This window comes from Pristis pectinata, chromosome 17 (assembly GCF_009764475.1).
Source record: "Pristis pectinata isolate sPriPec2 chromosome 17, sPriPec2.1.pri, whole genome shotgun sequence".
Lineage (NCBI taxonomy): Eukaryota > Metazoa > Chordata > Chondrichthyes > Rhinopristiformes > Pristidae > Pristis > Pristis pectinata.
The window spans coordinates 30527505-30549285 of record NC_067421.1 but is presented as its reverse complement, the minus strand read 5'-3'; the positions used below and the strand labels follow the sequence as shown (position 1 = coordinate 30549285).

The window sequence follows — 21781 nt, the reverse complement described above, 5'->3', positions numbered from 1 at the left end:
AGGATGTGGAAGCTTCAGAGGTGCAGAGGAGATTTACCAGGATGCTGCCCGGATTGGAGAGCATGTCTTAGGAGGAAACGTTGAGTGAGCTTTTCTTTTTGGAGCGACACAGGATGAGAGGCGACTTGATAGAGGTGTATAAGATTATGAGAGGCACTGATGGAGTGGACAGCCAGCACCTCTTCCCCAGGGTGGCAATGGCCAGTACTAGAGAATATCAGTTTAATGTCATGGGAGGAAAGTTTAGGGGATATGTGAGAGGTAGGATTTTTATACAGAGAGTGGTGGGTGCTTGGAACGCATTGCCGGGGGTGGTGGTAGAGGCTGATACAATAGGGATATTTAAGAGACTATTAGATTGGCGCGTGGCTGCAAGAAAAATGGAGGGTTATGGGCTGTGTAGGAGAGAAGGGTCAGATTGATCATGGAGTAGATTGCTATAGGTCAGCACAACATGATGAGCCAGAGGGCATGTACTGTGGTGCATTGTTCTATGCTCTAATGTTGCAGCTGTATAAAACTTTGGTAAGGGCACATTTGGAATATTGTGCATAGTTCCTGTCACCACACTGTACAAGGGAGAAGGTGCAGAAGATATTGACCAGGATGTTACCTGGATTGGAGTGTACTAACTATAAGGAGAGGTTGAATAACTTGGATTATTTTCTCTGGAGTGCTGGAGACTGAGGGACAACGTGATATAAGTGTAAAAAATATTATGAGAGGTAATGATAGGGTAGATAGTCAGAGACTTTTGTCCCAGGGTGGAAATGTTGAACAAAAGAGGGCATAGGTTTTAGGTGAGAAAGGGAAAGCTTAAAGGAGATTTACAAGGCAAGTGCTTTACACAGAAAGCAGTAGGTGCCTAGAACACACTGCCAGAGTAAGTGGTAGAACCAGATATGATAGCAACATTTAAGCGGCACTCAGACACATGAACAAGCAGGGAATAGAGGGACGACAGATGGAACTAGTTTAGATTGGCACCAAGGTGGGCTGAAGGGCTTGTTCCTGTGCTGCCCTGTTCTATCTAACAGTCTTGTTTCCTTCTATAAACCTTGACATAAAAGTTTTTTGACTTGTGCTCTGTTATTAATTAGATCAACTGTGGATGAGTTTAACCCAAAATCCGACAATCCCAACCTACTGTGCCATTCACTGGTGGACCTTCTGAATCAAATTAGCCCAATATTCAGGAAGAACTTTGCAGCATTGCAGAAGAAGAGGTATGTATGGAGCTAATGGATAATATCCTATTAAGGAGGGTGTAACATGTGATATTGGTTGGTAACTCAACTTTAAGATTTGTACCATATGACCACTGTTCTGTGTTGTTGCATTGTTACTTAATGTAGAACTTCTCAAAAATCTGTCTGGTTCTAGAGCAAGCACACAGGAGAAATGTCGTCCTGATTCTCTCTCTCTCTTTTTGAAATAATTACTTATTAGTTTAGAGTACCTTAGAGGGAATGAGGTGGTTGATGAAAATAAGAAATTTAGACTCTGTTCTTGAATCGGAATATCAAAAGTTTGACATGAGCATCCCCAGATAAGATAACTTATGAATATACACTTGTATGATTCAATTACAGTCGTCACATGGTACAAATAAAGATTCCTGAACCACAAGATTTCCAGACAACTAATCTGTATAAAGAAAGGATGAAGGTATATAATGTAAAGATTTGGTACTGTCCAGGCAAAGGTATGCCTATAGCTCATGTGCTTAGTTGATCCATCTTAAGGACATGAGATGTCAAAGTTACTGAGCTTCAGGCAATCACTGAGATGAGACATACTCCAGCCTCCCAGCCATTGATGTAGTTTGCTAAGGAGATACCAGATAAGGTGAGACAGTATAATGCCTGAAGTCAGTAATTTGGACAGAATGAACAGAGACAAAACTTGAGGCTGGTCCTGTTCTCCATGCTTCTCTGTGAGGGTTGAACTGGGCAATTAAGGTAAACTAATCTTCAGAGGCAAAAACGTAAATGTTCAGAAACCTGTGAAGGAATCACATGATCAAATATGTTCACCCCTCATATCTGTGTATTGTCCAGTGGTGAACAAAGATACAGGGTTATTGTAGGTAGATGACACTGAGTTAAAAGATCAGGTTTGTTCTTATTGTATGACAAAACGGGAATGAGGGAGTCAAGTGATCTCCTGCTTCTTATGTTCTTGCCAAAAATCCTATCTGGTAGTGTAGTATTAGCACATAGTGAAAATGCTATCTTCTATCTCTGTATATTTATTTTATTGATAAAATAATTTATTTTATTGGCTGTCTTCTGGAATCTTAGAGGGAATGGAAAAGATACTGAGGCAGAGGGTATTAACTTTGTATTTGAATCACACTACAGAGATCTTTGCAACTATTTCTAAAATGAAAGCTCAGTATTTTTGTCCCCTGCCCCCCGACGAGTCCATGCCTCCAATTAAAATTACTAGCCCTTTTCATAATGTAGGAACGATAGCACTGAGCTACCAGTGAGGGTGGTATTTAGGTTAACATCTGCAAAGTCCAATTTTAGCTAAAGTTTCCTCCTTTTGAATGTCTTTTGTTTTTGTCTAGAATCATATTGAGTTCCTGTCTAATCAGAACATTACAATCTTTTGTTTTTACTGAGAAAACTCAGTAAGATTTTGTCCTATGGGATTAAAAAAACAAGAACAAGAACGATACAGCACAATACAGGCCCTTCAGCCCACCATGTTGTGCTGACCTTTAAACCACGTCTAAGACTATCTAACGCCTTCCTCCCACATATCCCCCTATTTTAAATTCCTCCATATGCTTATCTAACAATCTCTTGAACTTGACCAACGTACCTGCCTCCACCACCACCACCCCAGGTAGTGCGTTCCATGCACCAACCACTCTCTGGGTGAAAAACCTCCCTCTGATATCTCCCTTGAACTTCCCGCCCATTACTTTAAAGCCATGCCCTCTTGTATTGAGCACTGGTGCCCTGGGAAAGAGGCACTGGCTATCTACTCTATCTATTCCTCTTAATATTTTGTATACCTCTATCATGTCTCCCCTCATCCTCCTTCTCTCCAAATAGCATTAACTGCATCAAAATGGCAATCATTCATTTATTCTCAAGTACACTTCTTTAATCTTTATCTTTTGCTGAGGTTGCCTACTGTGGTTTGTTCTTTTGATGAAACATTTTCACTCGTCCTTGAGGTTCTGGTGGCGTTATGGCGCGTAATTAGCAGCAAATCCTTAACTTGACCATTAAGTTTGAATCTGCTAACTCCAGTGTAGGTCTATTCCTATGGATTTGTAATACTCCTTCAAAGTAAAACAAGTTTAATTCTCAGAGGCTATCAAAAATATGTGAGAAATTGCTGATCATTGTACTGTTCTGATCTTGGAAGTCTGCTACTTTCCTGTGTGTTCCACCAAATGATTTTTTTTTAAGCCCCAAATATGGTATCCTTTGGGAGAAAATGTGCAGCTACAAGGTGTAATATTGAATTTTAGTAACAAATGACTACTTGGATTTAAATTGTAACTTTTTAGCATTGAGGAAGCAAAGGCTTTCAAAGAAGAATTAGAATCTTGGAAATTTATGGTACAGAAGAAAGCCATGAGGCCCATGCTCATTGAAGAAAAGCTAACCAGCCTAATTACACTTCCCAACTCATGGTCTGTAACCAGGTAGACCTTGCATCATTTCATGTGCAGATTAACAAACACTTAAATGTGAGGAGAGTTTTAGCTAGTACCATTTTTGTTTCAGAAATTGAGTTCCTGATGTCTTTCATTCTCTGGCTGAAAGAATTTCTCCACATTTTCTCCTCTAATCTTTCAACTAGTCACTTTATTCCCCCTGATTATTGAGCATTCTGCTAAAGGTAGTATGAAACTTAATGTGAGGCCAGTCGCATTTGGTTTCATAATCCCTCTAGTAGGTCAGGGTATACCAAATTGGAGGCTTTTGGGAGGGATTCCAACCTTGGTATTAAAATTTGTGGTGATCAAGAAGCCAGAACTAGAGAAGGGCTGAAGGAACTTCAATGACAGGGAAAGGAAAACCCATGGATAGATGTGAAAGCAATGTGAACTTAAAAATGAATGGATTGTTTAACTCTGATCTCCAGATGGTTCACGGGGTGCAAGTTATGGGATAACCAAATTACTTTGGGATGACAGAGTCTATAAGAGAAAGAATGAGGAAGTCTGACCAGAAGTCAAGTCAAGTCAAGAGATAATGGTGTGGGTGAGAGTTTCAGTAATAGATTAGCCTGAAAGACAGGCAGAGTTGGACAGTTTCTGGAAACTATGCAGATTGTCTTAGTATTAACAAGTTCATCTTGGATACCAAGACACTAAGTTTGCCAAGTATGAATTTTACTGTATGACAGCTGGCAAGAAGAGTGATGGATGTGGAGTTTTTAGCAAGAATATATCGCTTTGGTCTTTCTTAAAAAGTCTTTAAGACAATGATAATATGACAGCTGCACTGTCTTTTTGTCGCTTCAATTTCAGGACAAACTGTCACCCACTCACAAGGCTTGCCACACCATTCCAGACCTATAACTGGATCATCCCACACAGGCAACACACCATCAACTGTGTGAGGGCAGAGGATGCATACACCTCTCGTCCTTGCCATGAAGAGCATATTTCTGGACAGGTGAGAGGCAGGCAACTATGTCATAAATTGCAGAGAATTTTCTTCAGCTTTGTATAGGAGGGAGGATATCACATGGTGCTCGAAAGAGATCTTTCAGGGAGGAAAAACAAAGCTGAAATTCTGTTCCAGAAGCTGGTTTCACATCATAAATTTCTTTATTTAATTTCTCCTTTCCCCTCCCAACCCCTGCTGACTCAAGTATACTTAGATATCAGATATCCTCCACTCCCCAGCATTTAACTATTTGTGATGTAAACACGCCTGAGCCTGTTCTAGTGCTCAAATGATGATTGCTGCAAAAAAACAGAGCATTATCCAGTATGAATGTTGGCTGATTTTTTTTTTTCTATAGCTTGTCCCTTTTCCCCTTGTTCAGGGGCACTGGGATCCTGGAAGAAATCAGGTAACTATACACAAATTAGGGAAAGATCCATGCAGACAATAATGTGTGCCCTGAGAGAGGCAAAATATCCAGAGGAGAAAAACAACTAATTTGTGATAAACAGGAGATTTCTTGCCAACTTCCTGAAGTTCCAACATTAGTGGGTTAGGTTTTAATGTGTCATAATTGCAATTAATTATCCACTTGAAATGATACCTTGGGATCTTGCCAAGGACAACATGGCAACTTCTGCTTTTTGGGTGCTGCAGCTGCCTTTAGAGTTCTGAAACAGCCCTCATAAATTTTAATTTGTGGGATGAAATGTGTCTGATATCAGTTTTGGTAAAGGCATTGGCATTTGCTCAATGAATATATAATTATAGTAGCAGACGTAATCTGATTTAATGCCAGTATTGCCAGATTTTAGTCCATCTGCATCATTGAATGAGATCATCAATTACTCACAGATGTTATGAAAGAGTTAGGTGCTTTTTATTGTAATGGTCCTGGAAAGCTATGGCAGGTGTTTAAGAACTTTCTGCTGACTTCAACGATTCTATGTAAGATATTAATTAAACCAGAAAAACTGCAGATGTTTGCATCCCAGCATTTTCTTTCTTTGTTACAATGCAAACGAAATGCTCACAGACACAAGTCCAATAGTAGAGACTCACCTTGGAATCCTGAAAGAAAACAAAGCAAAATAAACTTTTGGAAGGGAAGAGGGATACCTGCTTCGAAACTGTTGTTGTAGGTATGGTATTTATGTGGCTGGTTCAGTTAAACATCTGGTCTTTGGTCATCCTGCAGAATGTTTCAGGGCTGGGGGCTCGGTTTTGGTAATGCCAATTAAGGGTAGTAATTAGAGTCTGCCTTGTTGGAGATGATTTGGTGCTTGTGTGGTGCAAATGTTACTTGCATGTCAGCCTTGTCTGAATTTTGTCTGGATTGTGATTGCATCCAGGCACTGGTTCATTCTTTGAGGAGTTCTGTTTGGAATTGAATTTTGTGTAATCGCTGGTGAACTTCTCTACTTCTGACCTTTATGGAAGTTGCTGATGAAGCAGCTGGATGAGGGGGTGTGGTGGTTAAGCATGAAGTCTGACTCCAGCCATTAGACTGTTTTCCCCCTTGATGCCACAGTTGTTCAAATGTTGGCTTAATGTCAAGGGTAGTCTACTTATGAAATTCAGTTCTTCAGTCCATGTTTGGAACAAGACTTAGCCAAGTGGTTCTGGCAAAACCCAAATTGATTATTGGGAAGCAGGTTACAAGTGCCGCTTGATTGGCACTTCCCAGCACGTTGATGGTTAAAGGTAGACTGCTAGGGCAGTAATTAGCTGGCTTGGTTTTGTCTTGCTGTTTGATTATGTGCCATGTGTTGGCGATTTCTACATTAGATAGATGTTAGTGTTGTAATAGTACTGGAACAGTTTGACTAGGGATAAGTCTTAGATAGACACATGAATGATAGAGAAATGGGGGGGCTATGTGGGAGGGAAGAGTTAGATAGACTTTAGAGCAAGATAAAATGTCGGCACAACATAGTGGGCCGAAGAGCCTGTACTGTGCTGTAATGTTCTATAAGTCTAGTTGTAGGGTTCAAGTCTTCAATGTCACAGCGAGGATTCTGCATGATTGCAAAACTTCTGTAGTCAGTGCTCCCAGCCATTTCTTGATGTCATGTGGACAAATTGAATTTACTGAAGGCTGGCTTCCATGATGGCAGGAAAAACCTGTAAAGAAGATCTTGTGTGTTTATAAAGTAATATTTCTTTTATGTGGAATGTGGAAATCACTCTTCTGAATTGTGGGCTTGGTAAGTTATTTCAGGGGGTAGTTAAGGGATAACTGGAGTGGTGGCTTGGTATCACATGCAGGTCAGAGTGGCTTTGGATGGCAGACTCTCTTTGCTGAAGGACAATATGTGTATGGCTTAAAACAGAAGAGTGCAGAGAAAGGTGGGAGTATAAGAAGGGAGTTTAGGTTTAGGGTACCACCATCTTCATTGGTATCAGTCTCACCATAGCCCTACAGTTTCATAATTGCTTTCTCCATGCTTGCGAGAGGGTTAGGTAGCTATAGAGTCATGAAGTTATGTGGCATGGAAACAGCCCCTTTAGCCCAACTTGTGCATGCCAACCAAGGTGCCTGAGCTAGTCCCATATGCATGCATTTGGTCCATATCCCTCTAAAGCTTTTCTATCCATGAATCTGTCCAAGTGTCTTTTAAACGTTGTAATTGTACCCACCCTTACCATTTCCTCTGGCAGCTCGTTCAACAACCTGCCCTACAGTTAGGGCATGGAGGCAACCCACCCGCCACCTGTTGCCTTCTGCTGCTTCATTTTCATCTTTTGTCTTGTGTTTTGTTGATGGATGATATAATCATTGAAAACTTATGACAAAGGAGGTCATTTAATCCACTCTGCTGGCGTCAGTTGAAAAGATTGCCACTAAGTCTGATTTTCACTACCACAGTGTCCAATCTTCCACTAGCACTTAGAAGCCTTGCAGTCATGGTTCTTAAACTACATGTCCAAGAACTGTTAAAATGTTTTGAGCTTTCTGCTTGTACTACCCATTCCGACAGCTATTTCCAGACCCCTACAGTTCTGGGTGATTTTTCTCTCCTTTTTCTCTAATCCTTTTACTTAAAAACCATGGGGCATAGATTTAAATTCTTCTGATAAAGGAACTAAATCTTCCCATTTACCCTATCTAGAAGTCACAGACTTAAACAGGAGGGTAAGCTATTTAAGACTGAGATGAGAAATTTCTTCTTCCAGGGAGTGGTGAATGACTGGAATTCTCTACCACAGAGAGTAGTTAAAGCCAACTCATTATATCCAACTCCTTCTGGAATATATTTAGGGATCGGGATCAAGGGATCTAGGGAGAGATCTGGAAAAGGACACTAAATTTGGATGATTAGCCATGATCATATTGAATAGAGGAGCAGGTTAGAAGGGCTGAATAGCCTACTACTCTATTTTTCTATAAGTCTGGAGAGCCTTCCTTAAAGTGGCTCAACTCTTCAATTCTGTTGTGAGAACTCTTCCCTTGAGGGGTACAACTCTTCTGTTTTCTACCCACATCAAGGCCTTAACAAATAAAGTAGAGCCCTTTTTCTCAAATGTTGCATTATTACTGACATTTTCCCAGTTCAGATTCATATACAGATCAACTGTTGCCATCTGCTACAATTAAAATATGCCTCCCTTTAAAGTATAGGTTAGCTTTAAGCAGTGTAGGATAATTTTAAATGGAACTAGCTGCTTTTGATATTAGGCTCTTCCTGGTGTATTCAGGCAATCTCATTCAACGGTGTGATTAGCCGGTAAAATGATTGAAATGAGCAGCTAAGATCCAGTTGGCATGCTGCATGTATTGCAATAACTAGGCAGACTAACCACTATTCCCATACCTGTTTGGGGGGGGGGGGGGGCGTTATTCAAATTTGAATTCTGTGTAGAATGTAGTACTAGAGGGTGAAGTTTAGTGTCAGCTTTTTTGGACTAAGATGAGAAGAAATGTGCTTTCATGACCAAGACTCTAAATTCATATCATTTTGATCAGATTTCTCTTGCTTTTTCCAGAGCACTGATATCTGTCACTATATCAAGTGAACAAAATTATTTAAGATAATCAGGAATGCATATAATGCTGAGTATTGTGTTAATGTTTGCTTATTTGGCTTAGCATGTCGTTTAGGCTGTTAATTCTTGACATTCTTGGGCTGACAAGATTGGATCGTGTCAAATAATAACAATAAAAATATCTTGTGTTCTAGAACTGTAAAATAAGCATTGGTTGGTAATTTTGTGTTTGCCCGGCCTCCATTCAGTTTATTGAGTGACTTGGTATTTGTTTATTTCTCTAAAGATTCGAGACTGGAATGAGGAGCTTCAGATAACTCGGGAAATGCCAAATCAGGACCCAATGCAGCGACTGTTGAAGGAACAAACAATGTTCAAGGTGAGGAATAGATACACCTGGTCAAATAATTCATATGAAATCTCTACTGGATTTCACAGCAAGTATATGCATGAAAATCCTTCACTCATTTTGTGTAACTCAAATATTTTTATTCCTTCTTTTCCAATTTTCTTGCTGATTGAGGATTCGGACAAGATTTAATTTCTGATTTTATATACACAGGCACTTGTGTGTGAGAAGTATAAGATGAATTTTATCTAAATGGATTAAAAAGAACAAATATACCGAAGGAGCCTGTTTAGTAGGGTTAAGTATTCTTAATGCTTAACAAAACATGGGCTTGAGCCACTGACTAGTAGGATACTTTGGCTTATCACTGTATGTTCTTAGAACTTATTGCTAGAAACCAAACAATGACAGTGCTGTTTCTAGATTTAGGATTGAAAGGTACAAATAATCAATTAGATCTTAGCTTGGGTTGAATGGTGGCAAGTAATTTCTGTTCTGACTGATATTTATTGGAATTGTGTGGAGAAGCTGCAGTCCTCCAAGTGGGAAATACTTCTTGAACTCCAGCTTCCTCCTTCTACCTTCCCACCCACTCTTTATAAAATGTGCTAAGATGTAGAATGTCATGACTTGCTAATCAACGTGGAAGGGATTAAAGAAATACCACTGAACTAAGATTTGCTTTTCAACACTTCTGACCTTAACTTGGAACTGTGTTCAGTTTGGGAAGTCCTGCTGCTGTGCATTCTGCATTGAAATCTCTCTGTATTTCAAGACTTATTGAGTTTGGAACCAGGCTGCACAAAGGATTTCCTATTGAGATTCTCACTTCACATGACCCAATAACTTGTAAAAGAGGAAGAGCAGGAGGCTCAAAATTAAGTGGATTAACCTACCAGACCAAGAGGAGAGCTGTGCAGGTGGAGGTGCCTGGGCTGTAATATGGATGGCTACTACTTTTAGGATGAAGTTGGCCGCTCTTGTAGGACGCCTAACGTCCAGGATAACGTGAAGTATGCTGACCTTGTTGTGGAGACAAGATTCTGGAGGAGAATCTCAAGGCAGCTGACATCTTTAAATCTCTGAGAGCATAAACAAAATATCCTTTGGTGCCTTTCAGATGCTACTATGTATAGCTTTTGTAAGTTGATATTGACCACGGTAGCCTGTCCTTCGGTTTATATTTGACATTAAGCCCACAAATGAATCAGCTAACTTGTGGAGACTTAGCAGATGCTCCCATAGATTTCTCCCAACCACCCTCCAATTAGCTGAATCTATCTCTAGGTTGGAGTACAGGAGAACAATGGAATTTGCTGCACATTGAGAGAAGCCTTGCAGAATTTCTGATTCTCCAGTAGAATCCTTATCATTATGATGCGATCCAGGAGATCATCATCCATTTGTTCTGCACCTGGGGTTAATATGTCTTGCACTCTGGTCAAGTACAACAAGGTCCACTTCTGTACTTTTACCTTATGGCTTACTTGTGTTCTATGCCTCCCAATGTCAATGTCTCATTACTTTCTAGTATACTTAAGGGAGTACATTTAGGCTGCTGAGTGCAAGGGAGATGATGTGTGGATCAGTGGTTGCCGTGACTGGTGGAAGCTGAGGACTTGCTCTTCATTGTTGGAATCAAGTTTGCAGACTCTAAAGGAAAGAAAGTACCATTAATATTTGTATGCTTAAACAGCATTTACCTTAAACTCTCAAAGTGCCTAATTCTGAACAAAGTGGCAGCTGATGAAAGAAACTGAACAAGATTACTGCAAAAGTAAACATTTTCATGAACCCATAAGGGTACGTATCTGTTGTCAACTGTCAGGTTACGTATAAAAACCATTGTTGTTAAATGCTAGGTGCTGACATTTTTTTTCAGTACCCTGGAATTCCCAGCTATGTTTTCTTTTACTTTCAGAATGAATACACTGTTCATTAGTTTTTGCTCTTTCCAGCTGATAACAGGAGTAAATTCAATACAGCAAAGTCATTGAATGTGAGAGACTACAATGTACAATGTCATTTGGCAGGTTGTCATTTTATGTTCTGGAGTAAGGAATATGGTGTTGTGTGATACTCTATGGTTAAGGTGGTTCTTGGTTTACTCTTGTGCTACTGTGATTCCATTATCTGGCCTGTCCCTCAGCTGAAAACATTAACTTTACTGACTTAATTTTACTAAACTTATTCATACATAGTGGAGAAGAGTGAAGGTGGGCCTTTTAGATTCACAAAATTCAACTCAAAACCAACTTCATAAGATTCATATCACTGTATATAATGGGTTCCTTCCAGATAATCCAATGGTCTAAACGTTTCCAACTTGAGACAGCAACAATTCCACATGGGAAGTTTAGTCACTCTCGCCTTTTTCCTTTAAGCACCAGTCATTTTATTCCTCTTTCTAAAAGCATACTGCCCTGTTGTACAGATACTCTTTCTTCCCCACCTTTTCACTTGGTGTATCAGGATCCTAAATGAGAATGGTACTTTTGGCAACATTATTTAAACTAACAAGTTCTGGGTTTTGTAATGGGATTGGCTTCTGCAAGTTGGAGCCATCATAATACTTGATCTGTTATACTTGTGCTGCCCAGTTGGATTCTTAAGCTTAAGTTGTTTTCTAAACCCTTGTTTAAATATGCAGATGAATTATGTGCCAGGTGTGTCTAGCTCTCAGCAAGCTTCATTTGCATTATACACTGTGCCTCAATCATGTTCACCTCCAAATAGAAACTGATTCAGATGCTGTTTTTGTTTCCAACTAGGTAAACAGTGATTTTGTTGCAGCTGCTATTTCTGGTGCAATGGCAGTTGTTGATGGGAACATCATGGCCATCAACCCAGGAGACTATATCAAAATGCAGATGTTCATATGGAACAACATTTTCTTCAGTTTTGGATTTGACATCCGTGACAACTTTAAAGAGTCTGGTGGGGATCATGCTGCCTACGCTGCATCTAGCAATGACTTGAAAGGGATACAAGCTTATAGTGATTTGAAAATGGATGATCTGCACCTACTGGGGACTGTAATAGTGGATTACCGGGGTTACCGAGTAGTAGCACAGTCCATTATTCCTGGAATTCTGGAACAGGAGCAAGAGCAGAATGTGGTTTATGGATCGATTGATTTTGGGAAAGCAGTCACTTCTGATCATGAGTACGTTGGCCTTTTGCTAAAAACCTCCAAGCCCCTTCGGATTCAGAAGCATCTGATTCTAAACGAAATGGAACAGCCCGTCATGCTGTGCTCGTCTGTGGATTGCAAAGGGATTGTGGGGAATGACGGTCGACGCTATCTTCTTGACTTATTCCGGACGTTCCCCCCAGATCTGAACTACCTGCCAATAGCTGGTGAAGAGTTGCATGAGGAATGTCAAAGCTTGGGATTCCCGAAGGAATATCGACATAAACTTTGCTGTCTGCGACCAGAATTAGTGGAGAGTTTCATCCAACATAAGTAATGTCCAATATAAGTAAAAATAATGTGTAGAAGATCATGGTATATCACAGCACAGAACTGAATCTTTTGGTCAAAATATATTCTGTACTTGTGCATTGCTTCAGAAAAACCAATAAGCCTCCTTCCCCTGCCACTGTACTGTTTATCTTCTAATATCCTTTAAAATTTATTTACAAAGCAATTATTTAATTCTCTTGATATTTTCCATTTAACATCCTTATCTACCAATAGACCCATCTTTTAACAACCTATGTGTAAAGTTGTACACCAAGTTCCTTCTAATCATTTATTTTAGTTTTTACCCTATCATTTAAGATGTTTACTATTTTTTTCTTACAAAATCTAATATTTATTTTCCCATGATGAACTATATTTTTTCACCTTCATACTAGCCTTTTGTATCCTGCAGTTGTTCACAATCCACATCCTATTTTCTTGCAGTCAGCAGACTTCAATTCTCAAGTTACTGTGTGTGTATATAAATTTAGGTCGAAATTATTGTGGGAAGGAAAACGTTGGACTAGGATTAGTTGCTGTCAGCTCTCACCTGGACTGGATGTGAAGTGTCCACCATGCTGGCTCTTTGCATCCTGCAAACAGGTGACAATGTCTTAACGGTGACTAATTTTTGGGCGGCTTACTGTAGAGGTTCCACAGAGCTTTGCCTTCTAAAACAGTTGTTGAATCCATCAGTTTTTAAATGTCTCTGACACGCTGATCATTCAAAGACATTTCAAAAGATAACTCTTTTATTCACTTCAACTGCAATTAAAACAGAAATAATCAAAAATAAGTGTGTAAAATGTTAAGTTTCAGCCAACAATTGCAAGAAATAAATTTCCTTTTGCCTTCTGAAGAGCAGACCTAGAATCCCTGTTGAAATCAATGGGGTTTTGGATCCTGTATTGGGAGTGAGATGGCATTGGATCTGAGATGACTTCATTTTAAATGGCAGAAAGCCAACAGATCAACTGAAAACCACTGCTTGCAGCCAATTAGATTTAGATATATCCAAAAATCTGCATTGAAGATTTGAATGTACCTAACAAAACAACAATAGCTCTCTGAAGTAATGAGTTGTAAAGATTTGCAACCAGCTGTGGAAAGATGTATATGTAATTTAGAGAAGCAACAAAATTTCTCTTAATCCTTCACTTTTTTTTCCTCCTCTCAGCATTGATTTTGTACTTCTGTATTCATTTCTTCTTCATTTCCAGGTGCCTTTCTCTTTGTCAAAAATAGAAACTTTGGAACAGGGAAAGACTATTTAGCCTTTCAAGCCATTAAAATCGATCACAAGTCATCTGTATCTTATCTCTATCTACTTTAATAACCTTGCCTAACAAAAATCAGCCCATTTCAATTGTTAATTTTTCAGATAGCTCAGCTGCTGGTTTTTGGGGAGAGTTTCTTGTCTGGTTTCTTTATCAGTTTTTTTTTAAAGAATCCATTTAGATCACATTGGTTCCAATTCTTTTCTTTTATTCTTGATTAATTCTTCAAATGTTCTGGGTCCACTGCTCGACCTGGCACAAGCTGACTTTGGTAATGTGGCCTCAAGTTACTGTTCTATGTATGTGAATACATCTTACAACTTGTTGGATGCATTATGGGGATAGGAGCAGTATTATCAAAATCAAGGCTTATTCTGGACATGTCAAACCTGCACTTTAGAATGTAAAATCTTGGCCAGTTCACCTCCAGACATTGCATGATGGGGCAGCAAAGATCTGCGTTCGATCCTGAACTTCAATATCACCTGTGTGGCACTCTCATGTTCTCCTGTGACTGCAAGGATTTCCTCAGCATGTCTTGTTTTCTTCCCACATCCCAATGATGTGCTGGTTGGTAGGTTAATTGGCTACTTTAAATTACCCAGTGTAGGTGGGTGGTAGGAGAACCATGGGGTGTTAATGGACATGTGATCGACAATAAGTGAGGAAATGGGGTAGATGGGATTGTTCTGAGAGCTGGAGCAGACCCAATGGTCAAACAGCCAATTCGTATGTCACAAGGAAGTACAAAATAATCGACTCACTTGTAGCATCCATCTTATCATTGATTGCAGAGCCATTTTAAAATATTACACCATCTTCAGACTTGCACTGCATATAACTTGTCTTTTGGTTCTGGATTTAATCATCTGCTGGGAGGTGTGCAAGCACAGTCTGTGGTGGAAGGTCCTTCTTTCTCTTTTCTCCTTAACCCTCTTCTCCTTTTCCACACGAGGAAAGACCCAGGCTTTGGCCTCTTTTTTTTCTTCCCCCATGGTGTAACACCACAATTTGAGTATGGTGACCTAGGTTCATTTGGAAGTAAAACATACATGTAAGGCATATGAACAATTCTGGCTGTGGGAAAAGAAATTCTGCATTGCTGTGCATAATTTAAACAAAGAATATCAGAGTAGGTCCTGGCTAGATATAAAAGGAGGTTAATATTTCTTTAATTCTGTGTAACAGAATTGGGTAAATGTAAGCAGACTACTTCAATTTGACTGTGATCACAGGCCTAGAGGATATAGTTTAACATTTATGGACCTCTTTGAAAACTATTTTCCTTTCTGCTATATTTAATTTACTACTATGTTTACAATTTTTTTTCAGAATTTTTATATAGTGCATCAGATCATGCTCTGTATAAATATAGCGCACGATTTGATCACATCACAAATGAGGAAAACCTTATGGCTCATTTGTCTGCCTATCAGTTCTTCTGAGTAATCAAGCTGTGTGTTTCCATGTTCTGCCGAAGCTATGAGATGCTGTGTGTAGACCAGGAGACCTGGCCTCTAGTTCCATCCCATCACCTGGCACAGACCATTGGTCTTCCAATTGGCATTTCCAAAGGTGGATTTGACACATGTGAATATATTTGTAAAACTTATTATTGCGTAGTTCATCGCTTTGCAATGCCTGTGCGCCAAATCTATTTAAATATTGAAATTGCATATCCCAGCAGAGAATTTTGTTTCTTGAAGGTACACTTAGAAGCCTCTAATATTGATGGTGTTGCTGCTGCTAACCACCACTTGCTCGTGTCACGTTCGATTGTTTTTCGTACTTTAGGCACATGCAGTTTACAAAGCTCTTGAAGGAGAAAATGCGCAGAAGTGACAGAAGAAAAAGTTTAATGGAGGATGGAGAGAGCGCAACAGAAACTTATGGTAAGGGAGTCCAGTGCTTGCAAAAGTTAGTTAAGTGTGGGGTATCAATGGCAGTGGTAGATAGGAAAATTGTGGAGCAGATATCGAGGCAACACAGACTGGTAGAAAGGAAATGCAAGTGAAATCTGAATTCCAGAGTACTCTCAGAGTCCTAGGATCATAAGTCACAATTCTGGCACACTGCAATTGAATTCAGTTTTGTACAGCAAAGAACACTCTTCCCCCTCCCCGACTCTTTATTTCTGGCTTCTGCCCTCTTTCTTTCCAGTCTTGATGAAGGGTCTCAAGGTTGACTGTTTATTTCTCCCCATAGATGCTGTCTGACCTGCTGAGTTCTTCCAGCATTTTGTGTGTGTTGCTGGATAAGGCGAGTTTTGTTATTCAAAATTGACGTAGGGTAAATACTGGAACAGAAATGCCTTTCCTTACACACTGCACTTTTGGCAGTTCTTGTATTCAGTCAGATATGAATAACCAAACAAATAATCGGCTAGGATCTTATGATTGTCACTTTTATAGCACTTTTCTCTTTGAGTCAAAAGGTTATGATTTCAAGTCCCATTCCCGCACTTGAACACATAATTTGAGCCAACGTATTAGTGCAACACCAAGGGTGTGCTGTGGTGTTATAAATAATGTTTCCAGTCTTGAAGCCTTGTCAGTCTGTTTACTGGATGCTTGGCACCATTCAGAAAAGAAGAAAAAATGTCCAGCCCTGGCCAACATGCGTAGCTCATTGAAAGGATTCATGTCATTTATCTTGTTTTCTGTTTACAGGAGCTTGCTGTGTGCAATTTAGCTCAAAAAAAACAAGTGAATGCACTACAAAGAATGCAAGTTTTTATTTTATAATTATAATAGAAAATAATTTTGTATCTGTGTTGCATTGTGGAGTAACTGCTGTGACGATTTTGAGATTGTTTAAAACAACGTGCACAAATTACACACAACATGCACAAGGAAACTTACTTGGTTGGCATGCTTCATTGGGGAGCACACAATCTTTAAAAGATTGCTGCTTCGCATAAAAGGGAAAGATGCTCTTATAATAGAATAATTGTTCACAATAAAATGGGGATCTTTAGTTTAACTATATACTTTTTTTGCAGCTCCTCATGCATGGTATAAACATAAGCTGAAAGCTACCACATTCTATGGAATGTAACTTTCAAGCTATGCACATTGCCATTGTCCTTATGCGTATACTATTTCATTGCATCCAAGCCTTTGTCTTTGTTTTTGATTTTAAGTGAAGCTTAAAATTGATGCTGAGGGAGCTGTTTTTTAATTATTTTTTTCTGGATCTGGGTGACACCAGAAAGCCCAGTCTTTATTGCCTATCCCTAATTGCTTTTGAAGCAAGTGGTCTTCCCAGACCACCAAGATAGGGATGAGAGATTTCCTCCTCTAACGGACATCAGTGAACTTTATGGGTTTTTAACAATAATGAGGTAGCTTTGAAGTCACCATTACTAATGACTAGTTTTTCTTAAATTCCATATTATTAAGTTGCCATGGTGCAATTTGAACTCAACTCTTTGGATTGTTAGTCTTGGCCTCCGGATTACCAGTCAGTAACTAACCACAGTGGAGTTTCTTTGCACTGGAAGCTTTTCTCAGTGAAGTCCATAGCTGGGGATGCTGTGGCTAATCCTGTTTTCCTCTCAGGCCATCCATGTAATCTTCACCTTGAAAGCAGAGACTGTGAGATGTACCATTGTTTTTTAGGATAATGGCTACAATATTATTTGTGAACACATTTGAAATCAACATTAATTGAATGTAAATCTTTTAATGAATGAGAAGGCGGTTCAGATATGAAAGGCACTGTTTTCTATAAGGATAACAGTCCTTGGTAGTTATGTTTTATTCAACCAATGTGTCTCAGTAAACTTTGCACTTGGAAAGTGAACAATGCACTGATGTGACTTGACGGATTAAGCACAAAAACGTTCAACCTTGGACTTTGCTTGCTGTCTGTATTCCCTGCCTGCCTGCACTTATTTTTCTGGATGCAGAGCACTGAGCGAGCAGACCCCGTGCATGGAATAGGCATTCAGCAGGGTCCTGGTTGACCTCTGCAAGGTATCCAGAGGCTCCATTCCAAATGACAAAGACTTCTTCTTAAAAAAAAGAGGTTTTTAAAATCTTTATATGTCTCTGATAGATGATTAAAAACAATTAAAAATATTTTTAAAAAATTAAAAAAGAATTTAAAATAAAAATCATTAAAACACTTACAAATAATTTGAAAGATCAAAGAAAATTTAAGTAAATATAGCACATTGTCAGCAACCTCATTCTAATAAATGGGAGTCGCTGTCCCTACACTAGTCCTTCCCAGCATAAAGTTGAGGGTCAGATGCGAAGAGTGTCTGGGTCCTCTCTTTAGAGAGTTATTGCTCCACTGATGGGCTCAGTGATGAGTGCAGTGGTGGAGTATACAATGAAATGCACCAGCATCCGACGTTCAAGTCAGCTTGGACTTTTGTGTTTGACTGTCCATGCATCAGAGTTGATGATTCTGGATGTTCAAACAGCTGATAGCAGATTCCCTTTAGAACTATCAGCTAGCCTGATTTGGCTCAACATGCTGGTGTTGCTGTCATCACAACAAAGATTAAAAACTATCCATAATCCTAATATTTATGAATATATGTTTATGAATAACAAATGAATCTGTATCCCTGGTTCTGAAGTAACTACTTTGAAGCATGAACAGTTCAGGAACAAGAAGCCCAGAGACAGGGCAAAAATACAATAAAATGTATGGACTAAATTGCAGCAACAATGGAACTTGCGCAAAGTAAAAACTGTCATTGCAATTTTGAGGCTTCCTACAGCACGCATGCTGCTCAGGAATAAAGTCAACCTCTTCTAATGGCAAGGTTCTTACTGTAGGTGAAGCCTTGCTGAATTTATTTGGTTTAACTTCCAGCCATATTTTACTAATTCAGATATGCAAAGGAGGTCAGCTGTCAATGACACTGCGACCTTCTTAAATAGCTACAATCGTGCTGTATTGGTGTCGCAAAAATTGAGCATGCAATTGCCAACCTTCCCTTGAAATCCTGGGAATTCAAGAAACATTTTCTGGAGGGTGCTAAAAGTAATCCAAGAGAATAATCTTTTGGAGGATTTTAAAATGACTTTGATTTTTGTTGAACATTTTCCTATAATAGTTGTTAAAAATATTTCTGCTGGAAGAAAGACATTGTTTAATGAGACAGGATAGTTGAAGATGGGAAATCATGATAAATCATGCATCAGGAATGCATTCTGCTAGAATTGGCAACCCCATGTACACACAGTTCAGCATGCAGTTATTCAGCTATCTTTACCTGAAGCATCAGCAATGAACTTGTGTACAAACTAATTGAAATAATCTGTCAGTTGCAGTCTGAGCCTGCTTTGAAATAGATATTACAAGGCACTTTGTAAGTGTGCATGAATGTTTTCTGTTTGTTATCTTTTAATCGAACCTTCACACTGATAGATTAACACAGGAAAAGTAGAGAATGAGATATTTACCAGTGTGCCCAGTATTTATGTTTTTCTAATCTACACTCAGTTATTTTTTAAAAACTTTCTTGAATTGTGTTGGAGATGTATTGGGTATCCTGGTACCTGAAAACCTTCTAACTTACACAACAGTTCTTCTACTCCCCCCCCCCCCCCCCATAGGTTATACAGGAGATGTTGAAGAAATGAAGGCAATATGTCAGGAGGTGGGCTCCATCAGTGATAGTGTCTTTGACATTCGGTTCAATCCAAATGTGTATTCCCCAGGTAATGAACAGTGTATTTGAGACAGAATTATTTATTACTAAAATCATGTTAATTTATTTACTTCTTTCACATTAAATTTTGTGAGATGTAATTTCATTTTGTATCTGAAAACTTTGGGTAGTGATTTGTGAATTCTGTAAGGGTGAATTTCTGTTACCTGAACGGCTATAATATGGGGGTCTCCTGTACTTGGCATTGAAATTGAGGCTCCAACTTGCCATTCACTGCATTAAACCAGCTTGCTTATTCCATTACATGATGATCATAAAATAGATTACATTTACCAAGTAGACATTACATTCACAAATGCCATTTACCTACAATGCAAGTAATTGGTTCTGAGCATGATGAAAATGTTGGAAGTGTTTTCAATTGCTTGTGCATCGTATAACAGCTGGTGTGTTTCTTGGATGACGTGATTTGATGGAGTTGAAATTGGAATTGAATTTGTGTTGCAGGTATAAGATTTCATGAGTCTGAACAGGAAGCTCTGAAACTTCAGAGACGATTGATGAAGGACATTGCAGCCTTCTTTGTGTCTGTACAGATTCCCAATTTTGTAAGTGACTGTATGGAGAAAAGCTCGTAGATTTACAAGCTCACGTAGATTTATAAGAATGAGATCTGAGATGAGAAAATATCAACATCTGTGCCACACAAAAATACTAAAATCTATATTATCACAGCATACAATGTGAAGGGAAATTCAATGTTGAGTGTTGAAATTTATATAATTAGTTGGTGAATTAATAACTAAGAGTACCTACTTGTTAGTATGAGAAATATCAAGAGAGGGGTTGTGAGGCATGTCTTAACACACTTATTTGGACTCACCATGCTTGTCACCATGACTTCAGCAGGTATTACAGAGTTGTGGTTGTTGGATGATTTCTGCTGCACAGACTCACCTCGTCTCCCTCCTTTTGATTTCCAGATCAAAGACTGTGAGAGTCACGTCCTTGTGCCTGCAGATGGTACCACGATGAGAGATGCTCTGCACAAATATGGGATTAACATTCGATACATTGGTAAAATAGCACAGCTGATAAACCAGTCAGAAAACAAGCAGTATCTAGAGCATATCTCGGTAGGTATTCAAACAAGAGAGAAATTGTTTCAAGAGGGAGGACTGATTACTAAACCAATAAATGATTATAAAAATTACGGGCTATCCCTAAGGCTTCATTCATAATTGCACTGCACAGTGTGGCACTCATTCATGCAGTCCAAAGAATTCCAGTTCGTCTATGCTCCATTTGCTGACCTCTAATAGCTTTACTTGGGCCCTGGAATTGGCCATGATACTTCTGGATGTGTATATGCATGGACCATGTTGGGTTTGGCTCTGCTACATTTACACATAATGAAAAGTCACTCGGGCAGTGTCAAAAGGCATTTTTGGAAATAATAAACACTTAAGGTCATCATGTTCCTAAGTGGAGGGTAACAAATTAGATGTGGTAAGAAAATATGGGATATTTACTCAATGTGTACATGACAACATGTGGTGGACACACCATGGCTATCCACTAATTTTTCTATGTTGGGAAGGCAATGATCTGTAATGATCTCTTGGTCTTCATGTTCAGAATTCAGTAGTATAATTCTATGGTATTAATCTTTTCTGTCTGATGTGGTGATTTATGTCTTTTGAAGCAGGAATCTCGCATGCTGTCATTTGTGGGATTAATTATGCCCCCAAAAGTGAGCAATGACTAACAAATATAAAACAGCTGAGCTTGTTCATTAGTATTCTTTTCCTTGACTTTGAGTAGGTGGTCTTTGTTTAAGACTGTGTTTGTACTTCTGCAGAGACTGCTAATCAGTGAAATCATCACCCGAGTGGCAAAGCACATCATGGTCCTCTACCTGCAGGTAACTGCTCTAATTATGGAGTACACTCATTACTTTCTTCCGGTAACCATAACTAATGCATGTTAAACCTCATACACTTGCACAACAGAGTGGAAACGTCCCAGGTTTAGTTGGTGTTTTATGCAAAATTAGCTACTTTAAGTCAGTTCCATGGCATTGAAATTGACCTCAGTGGGTTTCAACTTGGTCTTTCTTTATTCCTTGAGTATTATCCAATTACGTGTGTTAGAAAATTTGTGTGGGGATTAGAATCTGCTACAAATTATTGCCTTTTGCAGAACTGAAGAAGAGTTGGCACACTTTGGCAGAGGGGTCAAGAAGTGCGATCATCCTGTTTATGTCCATTTCATGAGATTTTCATTCATCTCATTCCCCAACTCTGCATCTTGTTGGGTATATGTGTGATACACTTAAAACTAGTATTCTTGAAAATTTAACACTATTAGAGAGCTTCAAGCAGGTGAAATGTATGGACTATTTACATTAACTCTTTGCTTTTATTT

General features: G+C 39.1%; 1 protein-coding gene across 1 annotated transcript in view; it reads left to right on the top strand.

The window, feature by feature from the left end:
- LOC127579168 (clustered mitochondria protein homolog) overlaps window positions 1-21781 on the top strand; it is a 65096-nt gene that overhangs the window by 21360 nt on the left and 21955 nt on the right. Inside the window, 9 exon segments of the mRNA XM_052031776.1 lie at window positions 1101-1226; window positions 4502-4649; window positions 8917-9009; window positions 11751-12445; window positions 15517-15614; window positions 19299-19403; window positions 19862-19962; window positions 20338-20490; window positions 21216-21278. Coding sequence (XP_051887736.1) covers window positions 1101-1226; window positions 4502-4649; window positions 8917-9009; window positions 11751-12445; window positions 15517-15614; window positions 19299-19403; window positions 19862-19962; window positions 20338-20490; window positions 21216-21278 — 1582 coding nt within the window.